General features: G+C 41.2%; 1 protein-coding gene across 8 annotated transcripts in view; it reads right to left on the bottom strand.

Moving 5' to 3' along the window:
* Nucleotides 1-24847, bottom strand: part of TMEM164 (transmembrane protein 164) — a 158166-nt gene that overhangs the window by 54632 nt on the left and 78687 nt on the right. For 7 of the 8 annotated variants that reach the window (XM_012645615.1, XM_012645607.1, XM_012645636.1 and 4 more), the window contains one exon: nucleotides 18719-18785. In XM_012645615.1, the coding sequence (XP_012501069.1) occupies nucleotides 18719-18785 (67 nt within the window). Of the gene's footprint in view, nucleotides 1-17766; nucleotides 17975-18718; nucleotides 18786-24847 lie in introns of those variants that run through there. The other variant, XM_012645623.1, reaches the window with a different exon arrangement.

Raw genomic sequence — 24847 nt, 5'->3', positions numbered from 1 at the left:
GCACTCTAGCCCGGGCAACACAGTGAGACTCTGTCTCAAAAACAAAAAAAATTATCACAGATCAGAATGTTCAGAAACCTGATGAGAAAGACATATATCCATAGACTCAAGAAGCTCAAAGACTCTCATACAGAACAAGCAAAAACAAATCAATACTGAAATATATAGCAAAACTACAGAATACCAAACACACACACACACACACACATACACACACAAAAATCTCAAAAGTGACCTGAAAGCAAAGAGTGATAACTTTCAAAGGAGTGAAGGTTAAAACCGACCGCTGGCTTTTCAAAGCAACAATGGAAGACAGAATATAGTAAAATTATATCTTCATTGTGAATGAACCTGTATCAACGTGTGACAGTCCAAGTGACACACAGCAGTCACTGTCACCTGTGCTGAGAAGCGGGCTCTTGTGTGTGTGCTGGAATTGGGAATGAGCAGAGAGGCTTGAGCCCTACCCAACCCCCTTCATTAATAGAGTCCCTGGAACCACCCCCACACCGACCCCCACTGCCATGTAAGGCCCAGGACTTCTAAACGAATGCAGTCTTGTGAGGAAACCTTCTCTCTGGTCATCAGATCAAAATCTTCATATTAGTTTAGACCTGTAAGTCTTAGGCTCTAAAGAAAAGTAATTTTACTGCTGAGAGGTCACTTGAATTCTGGCCCCCATGCCGGCTTGAATTATTATGAGAGTAATGGGTTTTTAGGAACATACGTTTAGTGGATCTGTGAGTGACTGGTGCACATAGGGCCCCGCACCTGCACGCCTGGCTGCTTTTATGAGAGCCATGAGTGCACCCAGCACCCTCCATCACAGACAAGGTCCCCAGCCCTCTTTCTATGGCAGCCTGGTGTTACAGAACACATATTTGTGCTGTGGTTATTTCACTTGTTAGAACTAATCGGTGGGAATCTTGTCTCTCCCCTGACCAGAGAAGGTGGAACTCTCCCAATTCTGGCTGGAGAGTGGAGACCCTCTCTCCCTCTACCCTCGACTCACTGTTCCTTTTCCCTCCTGCCCTGGCACTATGGGGCGCTGTTAGTGAAATTAAAACATATCTGGAATGACTCTTCTTGCCTAAGGACCTACTCACTTAAAAGAAAAAGAATCTTCTCTTGGTTCCACTTTTGGAACCAGGAGTTTGGTCTTTAACTACACTAAGGCACCTTGCCAGGATAAAGCTCCAGGCAGTATTTCCTCAGGACGGCTCTGGCCGCCCATCTGCCAATAGCACCCCATGGCCCTTGCTCCACAAGGAAAGTTGCCATCCCTTTGCTCAAGACTCGAAACAGGACAAGGGCCCGCCCCTCTGGCCCAAGTTACAGCTGACCTCTGGCCTAGTTTAAAGACTGAGACATAGTTAAGTACAGTGAATGTGGTATGAGACACAAATGGGAGTTGCCCAATTCTTTCAATACCATCTAGATTAGCTACCAATCAACCTTCTTTCCAGTCATATCTTAAACACCCACCCCATGTAGAACCTGGCATCCTCCCTGACAACACACACACACAGGAGTGGCCTGGCCAGGATACAAACCTAGAGAATATGATCCTGGAGCCCATCCTCTTACCAACTACACGAAGGTGAGATATTTACTGGTAGCTAAGTCCCATTCATGTCTAAGGCATTCTTATTAGTAGAGGTTGACAAGATAGGAAACACACACAAAATCAAAGCACTGTAAGGGCTAAAAGACATGAAAGAAGCTGTGTCACAGGAGATCCCTAAAGCCCTCTTCATGGATCTTTGTGTTTCCATTGTTTGTGTTTCATTGTGGGGCCTTGGGAAAACGGAGGTGGAGAGCAGTACTTAATGTCCACTTGGAAAAGAATCCTGAAAGACAGAAGGCCATGGATAAGCCTCTTTACCAGACAAAGCAAAGCACAAACTCAGCAGATGTCCGGATCGCTTCTAGAGCCAACAGTCCGTAACTGTCCCCGGGGCAGGAGCTACTACGAGCCCCAAGTTGAGGGTTCCTTCTGCTTTGAGGCTCACCACCCTTGGTGGAAGGGAGAGGTGTGCTCTGGACCAGCAGAAGAGAGGAGAGGGAGGCTGGATTCTTCCACCCCTTTTTCAGCCCTATCTGTCCCTATTGGATGGGGCAGAGGGCAGACTGTGAGCCAGGCCAGAAGCAGAGAAGAACCAGACAACTTCTGGAAGGTTCATTTTCCTTTCTTCCTTTCCATCCACCAAGAAAATAGCTGTTTCTAAGTTGCTGCCATCTTAGAAAAACACATTAACACACTCCTGATCTAGATGAGCATGTTCAGCTTCATTCGACTCCCTCCATCCCACCCTGCCATTTAGGCCAACATAATTTACAATTCCCAGAAATGCCAAAGAAGCAGTGTACACACTTCTGCTGCCAAGCCTGGCTGGTTTTACAGATTTTCATTTAGCAGGTGTCTGCTGCTAAATCAGTAGCAGCTGCTAATTGCTTTTCCTCTCTCCAACCCTGAGACAGAATGAAACATCTGGTGTTCTCTCACTTCAAGTTAAAATCAGATACCTTATCATGTCTCCTTTGGGTTCCATGTTTATTAAAAAGCTTTCAGCTGATGCTGGAAACAGGCAGCAAAGAGCAAGGCTGTCCCTGAGGAAGGGGAATGTTTCTAAGGACAACACAACAGAGTGAGCCTGCCTTATGCCCACAGACTCCATGACCAGATGCAGGGTTGCTCAGACCATTCCCCCACAAGGTGGGGCTCTAAGCCCATGACCACCCAGGGAATCTGGGGCTTCATTTCCTAAGCCAGGACTCCCAGGGCTGCCAGCCCTTCAACTGCAGTGCCCCTTCCTGCCCTGAATAGTTGCCAGCATTTATACCTTCCACCCCAGCCTCCAGGGGACAAGGGGAGCTTTTCAATATGCACACTCTTCTACTACAATGAACAGGAATCTCAGGGGAATAAACTACATACAGTGGAGGGAAATTACAAAGACCCCATCATTTCTAGCTCCACTTCCCAATTTATACCAGTGCTCTCTTGTAGCTTTTTGATCCACTTTGAAAGTTTTTTGTCTTTGTTATTTTCCCCTCCAAAAAAATCCTTTTGCTAGGCTCCAAATCTGTCTCTGGATTCTATGTCAAAACTAATCTCAAAGACACCTTAATAGCAACACAAATAATTTATATTGTTATTAACAAATAATAACCTTAGCTAATCTTTATTGAGCACTTGCTATTAATACTATATATTAGGCATTGTGGTAAGCACTTTATATGCATTACCTTATTTAAGATTCAGGAATTATTATGATTGTCCTCATTTGGCAATATAGAACAGGCTCTGAGATGGGCAATTGATATTGTAGAATTGTAGAAGTAAGACTGGAACTGCAATCTGTCTGGATTAAAAAAGCCTGTGCTCTTCTGACTAGGTATATTTGATATTAGGGATTGTTGTTAATTATTGTAGGTACAATAATGATATTGTGATTATACATATATATATAAATGAATCCTTACACTTTAGAGATGCATAATGAAATATTTACAGTTAACATTATATGAAATTTCCTTCAAAATAATCCAGGGATAAGTGTTTGTGTTGAGGGGGGAGAGAGTGGATTTGTGGTGCAATAAGGTGGTATATTGTTAAAAAAAAAAAAAAGGCTATGGGTTGACAATTGTTGAAAATGGGTGATGGATGCATTAGGGTACATTTTCTCTACTTTTACACATATTTTCAATGGTTCTATAATATAAAATTGTATACATACACTCCTGTTCTTACCACTACATCATAAAATTTTCTGGCTTATAAAGTTTCTCTACCCCAAACTTCTTTCTTGGGTTAGCTCCTCCGACCTATTCCTGCCACCAAAGCTTCTTCAACTGGCACCCATGCAGTACTGGGACCCAGAAGTGACCACCCTCCCCTTGGACTTTCTAAATCATTTGTCCTGAGGTCTCCAGTCACTTCACTCAAGCTCCGAAGTGGAGGGGACACACTGGGAGGCCAGCTGTTGAGGTAAGAGAAGGCATGAGGAAGAGCTCTACTTTACCCTTCCACCTCTGCGATGGAAAACTGCACCGATCTTCTCAATTGCCGCCCGACACAAAGGATTATTTTACTGAATCCTCACAATAACTATGAGGTATAGGTAATACTATTACTGTTTTATAGATCAGCAGGCTGAGCAAAGTTCAGTTGCTTAACCCTGCAATCTCTTCCTAAGAACAGCCGCTAACCAAGGACATCCCATTCAGTTCTTAGGCAGCAGGGCAGGTGGAAAGAGTGCTGGGGAGTCAGAAGGCCTCAGTGCTAGTCCGAAATCTGCCATTTGCTGGCTATACGACCTTGGGCCAGTCATTTCCCCTTTCTGAGCCTCATCATCTGTACACTATATTGCTCATTTTGCTTTCTCTCAATCTTGCTTTCTAGCCCTTTTCAAACTTTGATGTCCATACCAATCCCCAGGAGATCTTCTTGCTAAAGTACAGACTCTCATTCTGTAGGTCTGGGCTGGGGCCCAAGATTCTGAATTTCTAACAAGTCCCCAGTGGAGGCCAATTCTGCTGGCCTGCAGACCACACTTTGCATTGCAAGGACCCAGGGCACAGTGAGAGAGGTGGGGTGGTATAGTGGCAAGAGAACAGACTTTAGAACAAAAATCTAACTTCTAATTTGCAACTTTGCCACTCACTGGCTGAGGGCCTTTGGATGGATTAATTAATTTCTCTGGGCTTCAGTTTTCTCCTCTATAATTGAGATCACCTACATTTCAAGGCTGCTGAGATAAGGGAAGTCACGAATCTAGCTGAGTTCTGGGCACATAAGAAGGCCCTCAATACGATGGTAGCTATTATTGTGAATGTCTGGTTGTACCCTCTATTCCCTCCCTTGTCTATTACAAATCCTAAATTTTCAAATTTGCCCATGCTATACTTCGTGTGTATAGTTTTTAAACTTATTATTATGCACTGAATGTTTGTGTTTCCCCAAACATTAATATGTTGAAGTCCTACCCCCCAGTGATACTAGGAGTTAAGGCCTTTGGGAGGTAATCTGGTTTCAATAAGGTCATGAGAGTGGGGCCCTCTTGATGGGATCCGTACCCTTATTAGAAGAGACACCAGATAGCTTGCTCTCCCCGACCCCACCATCACTGTCACCCTGGTGAGGACACAGTGAGAAAGCGATAACCTGCAAGCTAGAAAGAAGGCCTTCACCATGTTGGTGCCCCGATCTCAGACTTTCAGCTTCCAGAACTATGAGCAATAAATGTTGTTTTAAGCCACCCAGTCTGTGGTATTTTGTTATGGCAGTCATCTGAGCTGATAAATATACCTACCCTAAGCATACCACTATCCATAGGCATTGAGCTCCTATTATATGCCAGCCCTGAAATATTATTGTATTTCTCTCTAGTTCTTTCACGACAATGCAGTATCACTATATTTTAACCAAAACTCTATTAACTTTGGCTTGTCTTTTAAATATGCTTAAGATTGTATTTTTTTTTTAAACAGAGTCTTGCTCTGTCACTCAGGCAGGAGTACAGTGGCACAATCATAGTTCACTATAACCTCCAACTCCTGGTCTCAAACGATCCTCCCGCTTCAGCCTCCCAAGTAGCTGGGACTACAGGTGTGTGCCACCACACCTGGAAAATATTTTTTTTGTAGAGACAGGGTCTTGCTATGTTGTTCAGACTGGCCTTGAACTCCTGGCCTCAAGTGATCCTCTCACCTCAGCCTCCCATAGTGCTGGGATTACAGGCATGAACCAATGTGCCTGGCCTTGAGATTCCATATTTTAATTTGAACAGAGATGACTTTGAACTCCCAAGGCATCACAATGCCTCCTTTGGGAAGATGTGACATTTTCTCACCCTAACCAATTCCAAACTCCGTATTACTAAATAACTCCACATTAAGCAACATGCTACTACCCTCAGTTCCCCAACAACAAACATTTATCAAAGATGATTGAAGGCATCTCCTCGACCTGACAAGGACATCTATAAAAAACCCATAGCTAACATCATACTTAAGAGTAAAAAACTGAATATTTTCCCCCTAAGATGAGGAACGGGACAGCAACGTCTGCTCTTGCCATTTCTATTCAGCATTGATCTGGAGGATCTGACCAGGACAACTGGGTAAAAAAGAGAAATAAAAGACACCCAGATTGGAAAGGAGGAAGTAAAACTATCTCTATTCATAAATGACATGATTCTTTAACATAGAAAATCCTAAGATCTGCAAACAAAGAAAAATTAGAGGCAATTAAGTGAGTTTTGAAAGGTTGCAGGATATAAGATCAATACAAAAAAATGAAGTGTATTTCCAGAGTTGCGATGAACAATGTGAAAAGGAAATTAAGAAAATTCCATTTATAATACTGTCAAAAAGAATAAAATACATCAGAATATATTTAACAAAAGAAATGAAAAACCAATACTGTGAAAACTATAAAACATTGTTGAAAAATATCAAAGAAGATCTGAATAAAGGGATATATATCCTGTGTTCATGGACTGGAACACTTAATATTGTTAAGACGGCAATGCTAATTAAATTAATCTACATTCAATGCAATCCCTATCAAAATCCCAGCTGGCTGTTGGGGAGAAATTGACAATATGATCCTAAGATTTGTAGGGAAATGCAAGGGTCCCAGAATAGCCAAAACAATCTTGAAAAAGAAGAAAAAAATTTAGGGATTCACACTTTTCAGTTTCAAAATTTTCTACAAAGCTATGGTAATTAAGACAGTATAGTGCTGGCATAAAGGTAAACATATAGATAAATGGGACAGAATTGAGGGTCCAGAAGTAAATCCTTAATATTTATTTATTTTTTACTGATTTTTGACCAGGATACCAAGATATTTCAATGGAGAAGGAAGAATCTTTTCAACAAATGGTGCTGGGACAAACTGGATATTCACATGCAAAAAAAGGGAATTTGGACTCCTTCCCTATACCATATATAAAAATTAACTCAAAATGGATCATAGACCTAAATGTAATAGCTAACACTATGAAACTCTGAGAAGAAAACAGTCATAAATCTTCGTGACCTGGGATTATGCAACAGTTTCTCAAACGTGACACCAAAAGCACAAAGCAAAAATAGAGAAATTAGACTTTATCAAAATTAAAACATTTTGCGTTTCAAAGGACACTATCAAGAATATGCAACAACAACCCACAGAATGGAAAAAAACATTTCAAATCATGTATCAGTTAAGGGTCTAATATCCAGAAAGAACTCTTAAAACAATAAAAAAAACACAACACAATTAAAAAATGGAAAACAACTTGAAAAGATGTTTCCCCAAAAAGACATAGAAATAGCTAGGAAGTACATGAAAAGGTATTCAACATCATTAGTTATCAGGAAAATACAGTTCAATACCACACTGAAATACAGGTTGAATATCACTAATCCAAAAATACAGAGTCCAAAATGTTCCCAAATCTGACACTTTTTGCATGCTGACATAACACGCAAAAGAATGCCCACTGGAGCATTTTGGATTTTCAGATTAAGGATGTTCAAACAGTAAGTATATAATGCAAAAATTCCAAAATCCAAAATCCAAATCCTTCTACTCCCAAGCATTTTGGATAAGGGATACTCAACCCATACCACATCACAATCTCTAGGATAGCTATAATAAAAAAAGACAGACAATAACAAGTGTTAGCAAGGATCTAGAGAACTTGAAACTCTCATACATTGCTGGTGGGGAAATAAAATGGTACAGCCCCTTTGCAAAATAGTCTGGCAGTTCCTCCAAAGGTTAAACACAGAGTGCTCATATGACCCAGCAATTCTACTTCTAGATATATACCCCAAAGCAGACATTCAAACAGATAGCCTTACATGAATGTTCATAGCAACATATTCACAATAGCCAAAAGGCAGAACCAAATCAAATTTCCACCAACAGATCAATAGATAGACAAAATGTGGTATATCATAAAGGAATAGCATTCAGCCATAAAAAGGAATGAGGTACTGATATACGCAACTACACACATGAACCCTGAAAACATCATGCTAAGTGAAAGAAGCCAGTCACAAAAGGCCACATATTATGTGATTACATTTACATGACATGTCCAAAATAGGCAAGTCCACAGAGACAAAAAGTAGATTGGTGGTTTCCTAGGTCTGGAGCAGGAAGGAGAGCAGGCATGGGGCATGACTGCTAATCTTTAAGCGGTTTCCTTTGGGAGTGATGAAAATGTTCTAAAGTTAGACTGTAGTGATGGCTGCACAACCCTGTGAATACACTAAAAACCACTGAATTGTATATTTTAAAAAGATAGATTTATCATGTGTAAACTATATCACAATTAAATCCCCCCTCCAAATAAAAGCGACTGAAGAGAGAGGGAGAACAAGGCAAGTACTCATATGTATAGTGTTTTTAGCTTTCCAAAGCTCTGTTACCTCTTCATTGTTATCTTTTATTATCTCTGTTCCCTTTTCTTTACACCCTATCTGTGAGGTAGAGAGAGAGCAGATATTACTAATCCTATATGACAAATGGAAAAACTGATGCTTGAAGAGGTAAAATTAAATCTTCCGAAGCCACAAGTCTGAGCCAGCAACAGGGCAGAACTAAAAACAAGGTGTACAGCAAAGCTGCTCTGGCTTCACACGTTGGAATTGCCTGGGTACTTTTTAAAAATGGGTATGTGCAGAAAGATAAATACCACATGCTCACACTCTTACGTGGGAGCTAAAAAAAGTTGGTCTCATAGAAGTAGAGAGTAGAGCAGTGGTTACTAGAGGTTGGGGAGAGAGGCGGGAGATAGGGAGAGGTTGGTTAATGGATACAAAAATTACAGCAAGATTGAAAGAGTACGTTCTAGTGTTCTATAGCACTGTAGGATGACTGTAGTGAACAATAATTTATTACATATTTTCAAATAGCTAGAAGAGAAGATTTTGAATGTTCCCAACACAAAGAAATGAGAAATGTTTGGGGTGATAGACATGCTAATTATCTTGATTTGATCATTACACATTGTACACATATATCAAAATGTCACTCTGTACTCCATAAATGTGTGCAATCTGTCAATTAAAAATAAAATAATGTCTAATAAAAAAATGGGAATGTTCTGAAAACAGCTCTAGGGCTTCTAACTGTGCAGGACTGAGAAGCACTGGTCCACAGAGCGCGGGAGAGTGAAAGCAACCCACTAGATAAGGCTTTTATTGCATAAAAAACATTGCTTAGGGTGGTGCTCATGGTGGAGAAGGAAGACATTGGTTAAGACTGCCAGAGGCTGTTCCTTCTAATGTGATTTAGGAAAACAGAACCCAGGCGAACTAGTAAACTCTGAAGGCAAACAGGCTACTGCCTGGCACTCATCACTCACTGCTGCCACTCCCTCAATGGGCTAAAGGGCTGGGGCCTATGGACAAAGCCAAAAGATCTTTGTTCTAACAAACAAAACAGGAGCAGGCCTAATTCACTTGTCAGGAGAGAAGACAGCAGATTGGCTAGTGCCCTAATCAAACAGGCTGTCTCTCAAACAAATATAAAAAACCAAAGGCAGCGTTAGTCAATGTGGACAGGAAAGCCTGCCAGAGAATTTTAATCTCACTCAGGAAGGCTAATGCAGAAACAAAGCCCCCTTCACATTACCATCAGTAGACAGCTCAGGGAGCTGTGGCCAAAGCTCTTAAAGACTAACATAAAACAGGGCATGCCAATAGGAGCCCCCTCAATGTTTAAGATAATATTAGTAACGGTAGGAACAACAAACAACAACATCTGACACTTATTGATCACACAGTATGTGCCAAGCACTGGGCTAAGTGCTTACCACACATTATCTCCATTCAACTTTTGAGCACCAACTGACAGATAAGAAAATGAAGTCAGCACGGTTAGGCACCTTACCCAAGGTCACATGGCTACAAGCAGAGGAGCCAGCCATAAAACCATAGACAGAATGGCTCCAAGGTCAGCATTTTTGACTACTACACTATACTCTTTTTTTCTTTTTTTTTCTTTTGAGACAGAGTCTCACTCTGTTGCCTGGGCTAGAGTGCCGTGGCGTCAGCCTAGCTCATAGCAACCTCAAACTCCTGGGCTCAAGCGATCCTCCTGCCTCAGCCTCCCCAGTAGCTAGGACTACAGGCACGTGTCACCATGCCTGGCTAATTTTTTCTGTTTTTAGTTGTTTGGCCAATTTCTTTCTATTTTTAGTAGAGATGGGGTCTCGCTCTTGCTCAGGCTGGTCTCAAACTTCTGAGCTCAAAAAATCCACCCACCTCGGCCTCCCAGAGTGCTAGTTATGCAGGCGTGAGCCACCACGCCCGGCCTATACTAACTCTTAACATCTATGCAGAGACAAAAAGGTTACCAGAATATGCAGCAAACAATGTTAACAGTCATTAGTGTTCAGTGATTTCTTTTACTCTGGTGTTTTTCTGTATTTTCTAATTTTTTTTCCATTATGAACATATATTAATATTACTTTTAAGACACAAAAGCCTCCTGCTTTTTGTTGTTGTTTTCGATATATGAAAATATAATCACCTTTGCATTGGTGGTGATTTGTATTTATTTATACTTTTCTGTATTTCACAGATTTCCAACAATAAATGTCTTTTGTTGTACTCAGGAAAACAGCATTATTTTACATTGTTGAAAAAAATAATTCAGCTAGAAAAAATTTTATCTATCATCCTCTGTCTTCACACCCAAGATCCCAGAACATAAGTGAGAGGGAACCTTGGAATTTCCCTGAGGTTGGCTGATGAATTGCTTTAGTCTGGTATCTACAATGTAATAAGTCTGAGGCCCTGCAGGGGGCAGTCACAAAGCAAAAGACACTGTCCTCACCCACAGAGAATAGTTACTTGGCAGCGGAGGGAACCTGGAGGAAAGTCCAATCAAACAATGGAATGCTAAGCAGCTATTAGAAAAGAATGACTTTATTTCATGCCTGAAGAGACTACTGATTATCTAATGTTAGTATTAGGTTAAAGGAAAAATATACTGGAGTAATATTTATAGTGTAATCACAATTGTGTAAGAAACCTAAACCAGAATAAACCAACAACCCTAGAAATAAGAAAATCTTTCTCTGCATATATGAGCAAAAGAGAAGTGTGGAAAGATACACAAACCTTCAACACAATTTACCCCTGAGGCAACAGGACTGAAAGTTCGTAAAATGATTAGCTTTTTCTTTATATTCCTCTGACTGAACGGCTCCAACAAAAAAATCCTAAAAGTAAAATCGACCTCCCAAATCACTAATAAATACTGTATGAAATTTACCACAAGGAGTTGATTTAGCTTGAAAATCAATTTAAATAATTAGGAATAAAGAGGAAGGAAGGCCATGACCTTTGGTATCAGAAACACTGAAGTTCTCATGCCAGTTCTGTCATGTCGTGTGTGCCCACATAACAAGTTACTTAAACTTTCTAAGGCTCAGTATGTAAAATTGAGATACTTACATGCCACGTAATACCCACTTCACAGGGTTTTAGTGAGGGTCAAAGACTAATAATCAATAGCTAATGAGGTTGTGCTTTACGTATATTAACTAGTTTAATCCTCAGAACAGCTTTATGAGGTAGGCACTACTATCACCCCGTTTATAGATGAGAGAACTGAGGCCCACAACAGGTTAAGTAACATCTAAGTTCATTCTCCCTTGTACTCTCTCTCTCTCTCTCTCTCACATACACACACACACACATACATATGTGGCCCGGTCAGGATATGAACACAGAGAATCTTTTTTTTTTTAGACAGAGTCTCACTCTGTTGCCCGGGCTAGAATGCCGTGGCGTCAGCCTAGCTCACAGCAACCTCAAACTCCTGGGCTCAAGCGATCCTCCTGCCTCAGAACCTAGAGAATCTGATCCCTGAGCCTATCCTCTTACCAACTACAATAGGGTGAGAGATTTGTGAAAAAGCTATTCTGATTGCAAAGTCCCATCCACGCGTAAGGAATTCTTATTAGGTGTTGAACAGATAGGAAACACACACAAAATCTAAACACTATAAGGGCTAAAAGATATGACAGAAGCAGCGTTACAGGCCTTCTGGTGATTTGCCAATAATTCATAACGTCTCTATGTACAACTAGAATCCATGAATCCCCACCCTGCTCTTCAGAATCTCAATGCTAAATTTACTGTTTCCTACACCTCCATGCCAAGACATTCCCTTAGCGTGAACTGCCTTCTTCCTCTGTAATTTGCATGCACATTCTAATCATCCTTCAAGGATCAGCTTAGACTTTCTCAGTGAAGCCTTTCTGGATCACTTAAGCCAGCAATCATTCCGGGTTGTGTGTTAGGGTGCAAAGTGCACAGGTTTAGCTTTAGCAATTACAAACCATGTATCTCTGAGCAAGTCATTCCATCTCTCTGAATCTCAGTTTCCTCATACATAAAATGGGGTTCCTATGAGAATTAAATGAAAATATATGTGAATTACCTGACAAATAGTATGTGCTCAGTGAATGCTAATATTAATCCTCTTACTTCTTGAAACAGAGAACTGCAATCTAGCAATCAAGACTGAACTGCCTTGTGATTTTCCTTTTTCATAATTTCACCTTTAATACTGCCATAACTTCTCAGGCATTGACACCTTATCTTTATAACTAAACTCCAAGTTCCTTGAGGGCCAGGAATGTACTCTGGCCATTTTTGCATCTCTTTTTCTCACAGAAAAGTGATCAGTAAAAATTTGTGGATTGACTGGTGTGATCCAGGCTAGATTCATGGAGGATGTAAGACCTCAAGGCTTAATCTTAAAATAAAGGTAGTAATTAGACATAGTCTAGGGTAGTCCATAGAATTTGGCTTGGACAAGGAATCCCACACTCTTCTCAACACTCCCCACCTCCTCAGACACATTGCATTCATCTGATCAGAAACATCCGGCCTTTGTAAAAGGTTGAGGCACAATTTGGCCTCAATCTATTCTTCAGAAAGTTAAGACCTCTTTTGAAACCAAGCTTTTTATATTTTAAGTGACCTCAGGAAAGCAAAGGGACACTGTGTCCTCAGTTCAAGTCCAAAATCCAAACTATAACTTTTTTAAATAGCTCAATTTGCCAGTCACAGAAATAACTTTTCTAGGTCAATTAACACATTTCAATGTGCCAATTAGCGAAGAGTGAGATTCTCAATCCTATTTGCATTGGTGACAGTAAAGTTTTCCCAGCAGCACACACAGGTACAAGGTGTGCTGGTAACAAAGCTGCATCCTAAGAACATTGAGGTCATGTTTGTGAATGGTGGGTAGATGACCCGGTGATGACAAAATCATTACTAACTTCTTCCACTCAGTCTGAGAGTTAAGAACAGTCAAAAAGAACCATCCAACAGGAAAAAAAAAAAAACTGGGCAGAAGGAGAGTGGTGGTAAAAGGGGAAAAAAGGAACATAATAGATCAACGTGGATACACAATAATGGGCAATTTTGATAATAAGATAATAATATACTCAAGGCTTTGGGCCTTGAAGAAGAAAGGAGCTTGATGAAAAGAATCATTAGCACTCTTCTTCTTATACTACTAGTATTAGACAGAAGGCTGCGAACATAAATACAGGCCAGGCTAGAGTCTTCAGTCTGGGTCTGGAAAGGGGTCTGATACAGTGCCTTAAGTTTCTTTTCTATATCTAGTCTCCCTCAGTGAGAACACTCCACATTCAGAAGAAATTCTCATAGGGGTTAGAGGGCAAAAAGGAGAGGGCTAGCGATGCACCATGGGCCCCATGCCTCATTGCAGGACTAGATTATCAGCTTTGCAAGGTTGGAACTGTAACTGAAAACATAATATGTAACCAGGTTCCATGGGCACCCTACCTAGCTCCCACCTCTTGGCTTTTACTTTCCAAAAGGTGGTATAGCCTGGATTGGATGATGTTCTTTGCAAAGTCACAGGCATAGATAAGGAACCCAGCATGACCATCACAACAAAGGGCCAGTGGCTATAATAAGGAACTCATAAACTAGATGACACATCTATTCTCTAAGCTATGTACTATTGATAGCCTATGCAGGGGGATCTGAACATGGGATCCATAGATAACCTTGCAGGAGAAACAGGGGGAAGGACAGGAGGTGGTAGTCTGTGTCCCTCCTGGAATTGTCTGCAAAATTGTATGCTTGTGCATTTATCTGGAAAGAAGCTCTACAGTTCTCTTCACTACTCAGAAAAGCCTGTAACTCTTAGATGAAGGGAAGCTAAGAAGCATCTCTAGCATTCTGCCTCACCAGCATACAAAGTTGCTCTGAATTTCAGTCATGAAATTAAAAAAAAGTCTGAAGTCTGAGTCAGGAGATGCAGGTTCTAGGGGCACCCACCTTGGCTTCTTAAGTCATTTATTCTCCTAAATTCCTACCTCTGGAAGATAAGATTAGATCAGACAAGCTTTAAGCTCTGTGCTAATCTAATAATCAGTAGTTCCATGATGCATTTCCCCTCCTTCCTTCTAAGAAACATAAGGGCATATCACTGGAAATTGCTCTTAAGACATTTCATCTGAAGCCAGAAAGAGACCTTCTCTAGAATCCTGGCTGCGGAGAGCACTTACTTGTAATATCCGCCATTGGAATACACGGTCCTTCTTCTAGGGTGTCAGTTTTGAAGACAGTGAACCAGAAGGAACTGAAGCCTGGGTATCCTCTAGCTGATTTGCAAATCCAAGTGCCAGTAAATCACAGGGCACAGTAGAGCACACGGAAATTCACTGATGACCCCAAATCCTTTAGCTGACTGTGGCCACTACCTCCAGCTCCCTTTCACTCTGTCTTTCTGTATTTGAGTGTATGTATGTCTGTTGTACTGGCACACACACTAATTAGTTCATTTTATTTTTCTTGCTTCCTCATTACTGCTAATGAGCAAAAAAAAAAAAAAAAAGAAAAGAAAAGGATTAAAAAGATAAAGGGCCAAGAAGGAAGGGCAAAAGAAAAGTCAAAAGCTGGCTTCCTGCTTAATTAGATCATCAGGTTTAAGAGTGAGTTGCCAATTTTCATGTGTCTCGTTTGAAGTCAATCTGAGCTCAACTAAGGGGCTGCAAAGCAAAAAGCCCTGAAGGCCAGAGTAGTCCAGGAGGGATCCCAAACATCTAAAGGAACCAGACCTAAAGCAATCGCAAAGACACATGCAAATGGAAACAGCCCGAGCTTTTCTCAGCATCGTTTTAGAAAAAGAGTGCAAAGATTCACCAGAGTGATTGCAGTCACTAGTTAAGAGACAATCCATCAAAGAAGTTTCAATGTCAGGGAAAATTTCTTGAACATTCTTGGTAAGTTGGTTGGCTATAGCTTGACATTTATTTGGGAAGTATTAGCTATTGATGTAACAGACATAATAGTGTATCTGCCAGGAGAGAAGGGAAGAAGAGGAAAGGAAAGGGAGGAAGGGAGGGAAAGAGAGAGAGACAAGGAAAGCAGGGTGGGGGGAGAAACAATGTTTTCTGTGTAGGGCAGCAGTCCCCAACCTTTTTGGCACCAGGGACTAGTTTCATGGAAGATAATTTTTCCACAGACCCTCTCACCTGCCACTCACCTCCTGCTGTTTCCCCTTCCCCTAGTTCCTAAGTTTCATGGAAGACAATTTTTCCACAGACAGTGGGGAGTGGGAGGGTGGCAGAGCTCTGCAGCCTGGTCCCTAACAGGCCATGGACTGGTACGGGTCTGAGCACCAGGGTTTGGGGACTGCAGGCGTAGGGTAGTGTATGTGCCATGGGCTGAAATTTTGTACCCCCAAAATTCAGATGTTGAAGCCCTAATCCCCAGTACTTCAGAATGTGACTGTACAGTATCTCAAGACAGGGCCTTCAAAGCAGTGATTAAGTTTAAAGGAGGCCATTAGAGTGGGCTCTTATCCAGTCTTATGGGCGTCTGTAAGAGAAGGAGATTTGGCGACACAAAGAGACACTTAGGGATTTGTGTGCACAGAGAGGCGATCACAGGAAGAGGCAGCAAGAGGGTGGCCATCTGCAAGCCAAGGAGAGAGGCCTCAGAGGAAACCAACCCTGCTGGCACCTTGATCTTGGGAATAATAACAGCACCTTTCCTCATAAGTTTACGGTAAGGACTAAATAGAGTAATCCATGTAAAGCACTTAGAAGAGTACCTGGCACACAGTAGGCACTCAAGAACTGGCAGTTGATATTGTTGCTGCCGTTACTGACAAAGGGGCTCGGGAACTACCAGCAGACCTAATGAGGTATGTATCTTTGCTGTATATACCTATACATTATTGACTGGATGAAAACGTCACCACTAGCTTTCTAACTGACCTCGGGCATGTGACTGGGCCCTTCGGGGCCTTTATTTTCATGCTCGTACAATGGGAACCATAACTTCTGTTTATGCTCCATGGCTCTGCAAGAAGAAGGCTATTTGGTTTTCACTGGGAGAAAGGTCCCACTAGGAAGAGAGCTGAATGAAGGTGGCCTGTCTGGAGGAACCATATCCACCTCAAGTGACAGCAGAGACTATCTGGCCAGAGTTGTGGACTGGAAGCACTCGAACTCAGGATCACTAACTCTATTAGCCCAGGGAGAAATCCTCCGATGTGCCTCCCTCTCCTGGGATCTGATAGAGCTGCTGAAAATTGAGAAAGCAGCTTTCTACCTGCCTGACCTCTCAGTCTTCTGAGAAAGCAGGAACAAGGGGAGCAGAGCGATGGGATAAGATAGCACTGGATCTACTTCTTTGCCCTCGCAGGTTACCTCCACAGGCAGGGAGTAACTTCTGCTCCGACACTGCTCCACATCCTTCAGCCAGCATGGAATAATGCTGTGGTGTGTGAAATCAGCCATTTTTTTTCTTTTTAAGTGTGAGGTTTTCAATTTGGTTTCTTTGAACCATTCTTTGGTGCCTCTAGCTCTGAAACCAAGACAGAAGTTCTCAGGCTGCAGTTCACCAGCTGCAGTCAAGCAAGTCGTGTATGATGGGGGATGTAGAAGGGACAGCACCAGTGCCCACATCAGCAGCATGCGCCTGCTTAACCCAGCTCACAGGGGAAGGCTGAACAAAATATACCCTGCCTATGAAGACACAGAAAGCACCGCCTTCCCTCCCCCACCTGGATGTTCCACTCATCGGGGGCTCAAATGGTCTGTCTATAAGGTGCTTTGTGCTCTTTGGAAGAAAAGGTCTAGTCTATATAAGCTACCTTGGGAGTCCTGTTAAAAATGTAGATTCTGATACAGTAGGTCTGGGGTGGGGCCTGAAACTCTGCATGTCTAACAAGCAGCACCCCTGGGATGCTGGTCCTCGGACCATGCTTAGAGTGACTTTGAGTTATGAGTGCCTAGGACACCGATTCTCCAGGAGTAGTCTGGGGAGCCCTACATCATCATCACTTAGAGGCTTGTTCATTCCCTGCCATTACCCGGCCCAGACCCTCTCCAACAGACCTTCTGGGGATGGGGGCCTGGTAAGCCCCTCAGGTGATTGCTATGGACATGAAGTTTCAGAACCATTGCACGAAATCAGTGGTTCTCAACTCCAGCTCCATGTTAGAATCACCTGGGGAGCTTTTTAAAACACGATGCCCAGGCTTCTTCACAGATCACGAACTCAGACTGTCCAAGTGTAGAGCAGGACTTCAGTGTCGTGCTATTTGTTTTCATTAGTTTGTTTTTAATTTCATTTTTAATTGACAAATAATTATATATGCTTATGGGGTACAAGGTTATGTTTTGATACATGTTTACGTTGTGGAATGATTAAATCAAGCTAATTAGGTGAGCTTAGAGCATAGAGTTCAAAAATCACTGCTTTAGATGAATGCTTTTTCTCTTTTAATTTCTGCTGATTGTATAAGATGCATCTAGAAAAATATAACTATCATAAAGGTATACATGAGTATTTGTGGGGAGAGAGCAAAGCACAGCTGTGGTTTTAGGATCAAGAGGCTTAGGCTCCAGTCGTAACACTGCCATTAGAACTTTTGTGACTCCATGAGCATCGGTTTCTTCCTCTGTAAAACAAAAGGAAATGATACTTGCCCTATGTACCTCACACACTGTTATGTGAAAAGACCTTGTAAACTATAAAATTCTATCCGAAAAAAAGGATTGTCATTTCAAGGTTTAAACTATGATCTGAATGTTTAAGCGAAATTTTAGTCATGAAAATAGAAAGCAGTAGTAATGATTTTACAGGTGATTTCGTTTTCTGAGGTTTCTAATGTGGTGTGGTACTCCCTCCGTCTCTAAGCTGGTTTGTCACTCAGCCTCCCACTAGAGTGGGATTCTCCCTGCTAGCCACTGGGGGTTGTGTGACTCAGACTGGCTCGTGGGTTTGGTTGAACAGGGAAAGCATCTAATTCTTGCCCAAGGGGAGTCTTGCTGAAGTGAACAGGCTTTGAGGCTCCCCAGCAGATTATTCTAGGCCATTGTGGCTGAGTCTATATGACAGTCCCTTAGAATACCTGGAAGCTCCTTTCTTTCCGCTAAACCTCTCCAGGAGTTTCTGTCAGCTTTTTTGCTCTGTCCTAGTTCTGATCTAAACACTTATTGCAGCTCCAGAGTTCCACAAAATACTCCCACCCCCATCGAATTCCACTGCATCCGAACAGGACTGCATCAGACCTCAACATTAACTACATTTTTAAAATTACATGGGCATATGGGTTAAGAATGAGGCCAAGCGCCAGATAATGAAGGTGCAAGTAAATACTGTTTTGCGTGTTGCTGGTACATTCCTAGAAAAAACTACTTACCAGCCGAGTATTTACCACAGGAAACAGCAATGCCAGAAGAGCCCCATTCAACATGTGCATCTGTAGCCTAGAAGGAGGAGAAGACAGAGTTCAGGTCACATTCAGACTCTGATGCAGAGGTGGAAAAACACATGTGCGATTACAAGTGGCTCTCTGTGGAAAACAGCACTAGAGTTTGCACGCACACAAAATAAATTAAAAGTGGCATATTTTGTATTAACTGAAATGTTCTGAAGGGCACCATCACTGGCCTGGAATCCCCCAAACACTTCCTGAACACACTTTGGTGACAGTACCTTATTTCATAACGAGCTCTGTGCTCCCTAAACGTCCAGTTAGCTCTAATCAACAGCTTCAATTGCCGCAGCTCGGGTGGCATTAGAAAAGGAGAACTGCAGTAGCTAGGCGCTCTGTTATTACAGTAGAAACCTATTTATTATAACATAGCTGCTTATTTACACAGCCATGTCCAATCCTTTTCCCCAAACAGAGAAATGGCTAGAAAAAGGCTAGTACAACCCAGGGAGCCAACTTCAGTGTTTTGCAAATTGTGCTTCCCCATTTTCTTAGAAATGCCTTCGGGAGTTGCTGCAGGAGACAGGGAGCTCAAAAGTGGCAGCCTTGCAGGCTATCTTCGATCTGGTTTACATATTGGGCTCTGTGACTTAAAAGCAAAACGAGAAAGAAAAGAAGAAGAAAACCACTGGTTTCCAGCATCAGGTAGTGATACTGTTTCCCAATCCCAGCCTTGTTAAAATGCATACATACTAGAAACAATGAACTCAGGAACAAACCCTGCTTGTGAGGACTCTGGGAATGCAGTTAAGTAGCTTCCTTCATTATTCAAGACAAATGGGTCTTTACTATTAAGGGAGACACAAAGAATGACAGTCTGTTCTTCTTGAAGAAAAGCTGATTTGATGGGTCACAGACCCATCAAAGACACCACAGAGTCAATGTACCTCTTAGAACTCAAGATACTAGCTGGGGTTCATTCTCTCTCCCTCTCTCACTCACACACACACACACACACACACACACAGAGCAGCCCTATGATAACAGGATACCTCCATACCTCCTATGCCCTGACTAGGAAAGCAGTCCATACATTGAAGACCCCCTAGAACTTTAGCTCTTCTCTTGGAACTCAAAGATGTGTGCATAATTCTAAGAGACATTACAAGGAGACCCCAGAGGCTGCTTTTCATTTCTCCCAGTCTGTTTCTTCCTGCTGTTCTGTCATCAAAGCCTCGATCATAGTGATGATATGCACTTAATCTATTCCAGGCATCCTGAATCAAAGACCAGAGGGGAGAAAAATATATTCCAGGCAAGTATCCAACTGCTTTATATAAACTCTCTTGCTTAATTTTTACAGCAATCTTCTGAGATAGATACAATAACTTTTCCCATTTTGTTGATGAGGAAACCAGGTTCAAAGAAGTGGGGTAATCTGGTCAACACCACATATAAGATAGTAGAGCCAGGATTCAAACCCAAGCTTACCTGACTCCAGACCACAAACTCTTCTATTCCTCTTGCTGTCTTATATCAGAGCCTTTCTCCCTTCCTCCTGCCAAAGTATGACCTCAGGTGGAGAATCAGGGATGCTCCTTTTTCCTTCCTTTTGATTTCAGGGTTCTCTGTACCTCCTCCTTCATTCCCCTGCCCTGGACTTAATAAGATTTCAGGGATGATTGAACTGGATAAGGTTCTTTGGCCATGCCAGGACATCACAGTCCTACAAGTTAATAGTGCTTGGCTTGGTCATAAAAAGGAGGAGGCACAACCAATGCAATGTCAGTCCTGCCTCCTTGGCTAGCCAGGCTACTATGCGTTTGCAGCAGAGTTATTCAAGGGGGTGCCCCCTGCTCTCATAAACAGAGTACTGAAAACTCTGGCTCAAGCCTCAGTGCCTAGAGCAGGAGCCATTAATAGCCATTCTAGGCCTGGGGTCAAGTAGAGTCTGGCTTAACCCTGCCCGAGCCCTCCTATGTAGCAGCTACAACATAAAGGCTCACCCTGAGAGAGGAAAAATCACATTAATATTCCAGGTAAAGCTGGATTCCAGTGCCAGGCTTTGCCATGGACCTCAAAGGAATGTTTGTATTTGTATAAGGCCAATTAGACATTTCAGCACCAAAAATCAAATCTTGAGGATGATGGAATTGATTCTAAGTGCCCATGGAAGGCCAAAGATAAAGAAGGTAAAACTAACATAAAGATTCAAAACAACTAATAATTTCCTAGATAAAGATAAGCCTTGTTCTGGGTTCTCAAAATTCAGTTATACAAGCTACATATATGCCAAAGGGTGAATTATCTTTAATATATAAAGAAGTCTTGCATATTAATAATTCTAAAAATTTCTAACATGTATTGAGCATTTCTATGTATAAATCACTGGACTAAGAATTCAAATACATCATCTCATTCAATCCTCTCAGTTTTTAATATAATCATCATCATCTTTTTCATTTCATAGCTGAGAAAACCAAAGTTCCAAATGATTAAGTGACTGTCCCAAGATCTCACAGATAACAAGTGGCAGAGACTGAAGTCACACACAGCTCTCACCAAGTTTCAGGTCTGTGGTTTTGCCACTGTACCCCACTTCAAATCCACAGTATGAATGTTAGACACATTCCGTGTGTGTGTGTATGGCTACAAGCTAGGCAGGGAAAAGTTCTGGGATGCCTATGGGGCAGGGAAGATGAAGTCATGCCTAGAGGCAATGAAACCCATTCTGTGTTTTGTGGCAAATCCGCACTGATCACACAACTACACTGTCCTCTACAGACACAAAGCACAGCCCTACAGGTAAATGACTGATCAAATCAGAGGCAAAGCCTTTTGTTTTTATTTTATACTTGCCTCTGGCCTGCCACCAAGATTTCTATTGGGTATAAGAAATGGATATTGGGCACTAGAAAGTCCTATGAGAGTTCCCCCATCTGTACAATGGGAACCATAGTAGTACCCAACTCACAGGATTGTTATAAGGAAATAATATGCTTAGAAAATAAAATGCTTAGAAAAATACATGGTATATAGTAAGACTAGTAGAAGTGTCTGTTAAATAAATGGTGAAGAACTCACCTAGAGCCCCAAGATGGATGAATGGAAGGAAGGAAGGAAGGAAGGGAGGAAGGGAGGAAGGAAGGAAGGAAGGAAGGAAGGAAGGGAGGGAGGGAGGGAGGGAGGGAGAAAAAAAGGAAAAAAAAAGAAAAGAGAAGAAAATCATGTGAGAAAGCCAAACTGTTTAAAAAATTCAAAGTATGAGAAAGAGTGCAGAGAAAGCAAAAGGAGAGATTGAAGGCCAAAACCAAAAAGTAGAGCTTGGAGACATACTTCTGTTCAGTTAGTCATACTTATAAACCTCCTTCTTGCCAGCTCAAAGTCTTGGCCATTGTACTGTATATACAGTTGACCCTTAAACAATGCAGGGGTTAGGGGCGCCGACCCCAGCATAGTTGAAAATCCACATATAACTTTTACTTTCCCCAAACCTTAACTACTAATAGCCTACTGTTGACCAGAATTCCGAGAACAAAAACAGTCAATTAACACACATTTTGTATGTTACACGCACTATATACTGTATCCTTACAATAAAGCTAGCTAGAGAAGAGAAAATGTTAAGAAAATCATAAGGAAGAGAAAATACATTTACAGTACTGTATTTATCAATACTGTGAGTTTATGCCATCTGTGTGAATTGTCTGTCTGAAACAGTAGGCAACCACAGCTGCAGACCTCAATCTACGGGACATATTAAGCAATTCAACTTTTTCTGGTAACATCATGACTTTGCTTCTTGACGGCACTTCCAGCATCACTAGTGGCACTTCATATGGGTCTCATGGTGTTGCTCAAGGTTTTGGGTATTGCGCTAACCACGAAGAAAAATATGCAAGAACCACCAGAGATCACTTTTTATTGTGATACACAATTCACTGAAGAGACAACTGCTCACGTGGAGATAACTTGTGTTACCTGGCATTTTAAGCAGACACTTGCAACACTTGAGCTCACCATAATAGCAACAGGAGTACATACTGGCTACAAAATTATCACAGCAGTACAGTATGTATTACTGTTAATTTCATGCAGTTATAATTCAATACTGCATCTTTACGTTTGTTTACATTTCTTTCAACTGCAAATGGCTCCATGTATGGTCTGTGTTTGTGTGGGTAAGTTTTGATAAGGTTTAACTTTTTATAATAGATTTACGTATACTTTATGGTAGTAAATGATAAAATATACCAGTATTTTATGCATTTATGACATACCTAACTTGTTCTTATTTTTTTTTCAATATTTTTAGGCCATGTGGTTCGTTCAGTTTTTTCAAATTGTCAAAAATCTCCAAAACATTTTCCAATATATTTATCGGAAAAAAATCCACTTATAAGTGAACCTGTGCAGTTCAAACCCATGTTGTTCAAAGGTCAACTGTACATTTTATTTTCTGTATATTATGATGTTTTGACATTTTAAAAAACCTTTCTGGCTGGGGAGAGCCTGCCCCTCTTGGAGCTGGCCAATCCTTAGAGACAGCAAGGGCTCAACCAGGAACATGTCTTTGATATGCAAGCTAACCAATCCAGAGCCAGATCTCCTCTTTTTGTCCCTTCCATCCCAGGAAGCTATATTCCTCTTCCTTAATCACCCAGGGGCCAGGAACCAGGCAACTAGGGAGCACCCCTACAGAGCCTACTGAAATCATTCAAACTAGCCAATCCTTAACTGTTCACCCTGCCCTGCCTTGCTCTTCCTGTGTAAAGGCAGTGGCCTGAACCTTCCCCTTGGTCCTGCCTCATGACCACCCTGGTGTCTCCCTGAATTGGCCCTGACTAGCATACTGGGACTCCTGTCTCTAGGACCTGCGAGTACAATAAGCGCTGTTTTTTTCCTGAGCCTCTCCTCTGTCTCCTCTTGTGGCCACACCCGACTACCATCACATAAAAGAATACAAAACAGCCATTACTACTGTCACAAATATTTCCTGTAAGCCTTTTTGTTTTTGTATAGGATACTATGCTAAGTTAGCTTAGTTGGTAAGAACCTGGGGCAATATAGTAAGAGTCATGGATTTAATTCTCTTCCAGGTGAGTTAATTTCATTAAATATGGTTCCACAAACATTAATCAATACATTACTGTGTGTCTAACATTGTTGCAGGCACTGCAGGAAAAAGATCAGTATAAGTAAGACATAGTATCTGTGCTCAAGAAGCTAACAATGGGAAGGCAAGAAATGAAATAACTAGAGAAAATGGAGTATAATGGTTAGGGGTCTGGAATCAAACCTACATTTAAGTCTCATCTCTACCATTTACTGGCCAAGTGACTGGACAAATCACTTAAAAATATGTGTGTCAATTTCCTCAATTGTTAATGGAGCTAATAATAGTACCTACTAAAAGTGTTGTTGGCAGAATTTAATAAGACCATGTAAAGTCATCAACATAGTGCTTAGGATATAATAAGCAATCAATATATGGTAGCCATTATTATCTTTAATAAATCAATATAAATATCACATTATTCATAACAAACCTTCACAAAATGACTTATATTTCAATTTAGTACTTGATTATAACCAAGAACCAAAAGATAATGGAAGAGATGACAAGTTCTGCGGGTGGCTAGAAAGGCAAATTCATAGAGACAGGAATTCTCAAAGAAAATTATAAAACATTTTGAACTAGACAAAAATAAAAATACAGCATATCAAAATGTGTGAAATGCTTATAACATGAAATTCTTATAGACAAAAGGAATGGTTTCAAATCAGTAACCTAAGCTCCCACCTTAAGAATCCAGAAAAAGAAGAGCAAAATGAACCTAAAGCAAGCAGAAAAAATGAAATAATAAAGAGCAGAAATCAATGAAATTGATAACAGATAAAACAATAGAGAAAAATCAATAAAACCATAAGCTTTTCTTTGAAAAAAAAACCCCATACAATTGATAAACCTCTAAGCAGAAAGACATGGTTAAAAAGAGAGAAGACAAAAGTTACCAATATCAGTAATTAGAGACATCATTACAGACCCGCATAGTTAAAAAGATAATAAAAGAATACTCCAAGCAACACTATGCACATAAATTTGACAACTTA

This window comes from Propithecus coquereli, unplaced genomic scaffold (assembly GCF_000956105.1).
Source record: "Propithecus coquereli isolate 6110/MARCELLA unplaced genomic scaffold, Pcoq_1.0 Scaffold104, whole genome shotgun sequence".
Taxonomy (NCBI): Eukaryota; Metazoa; Chordata; class Mammalia; order Primates; family Indriidae; genus Propithecus; species Propithecus coquereli.
The sequence above is the reverse complement of the archived record's forward strand: the minus strand, read 5'-3'. Positions and strand labels throughout refer to the sequence as shown.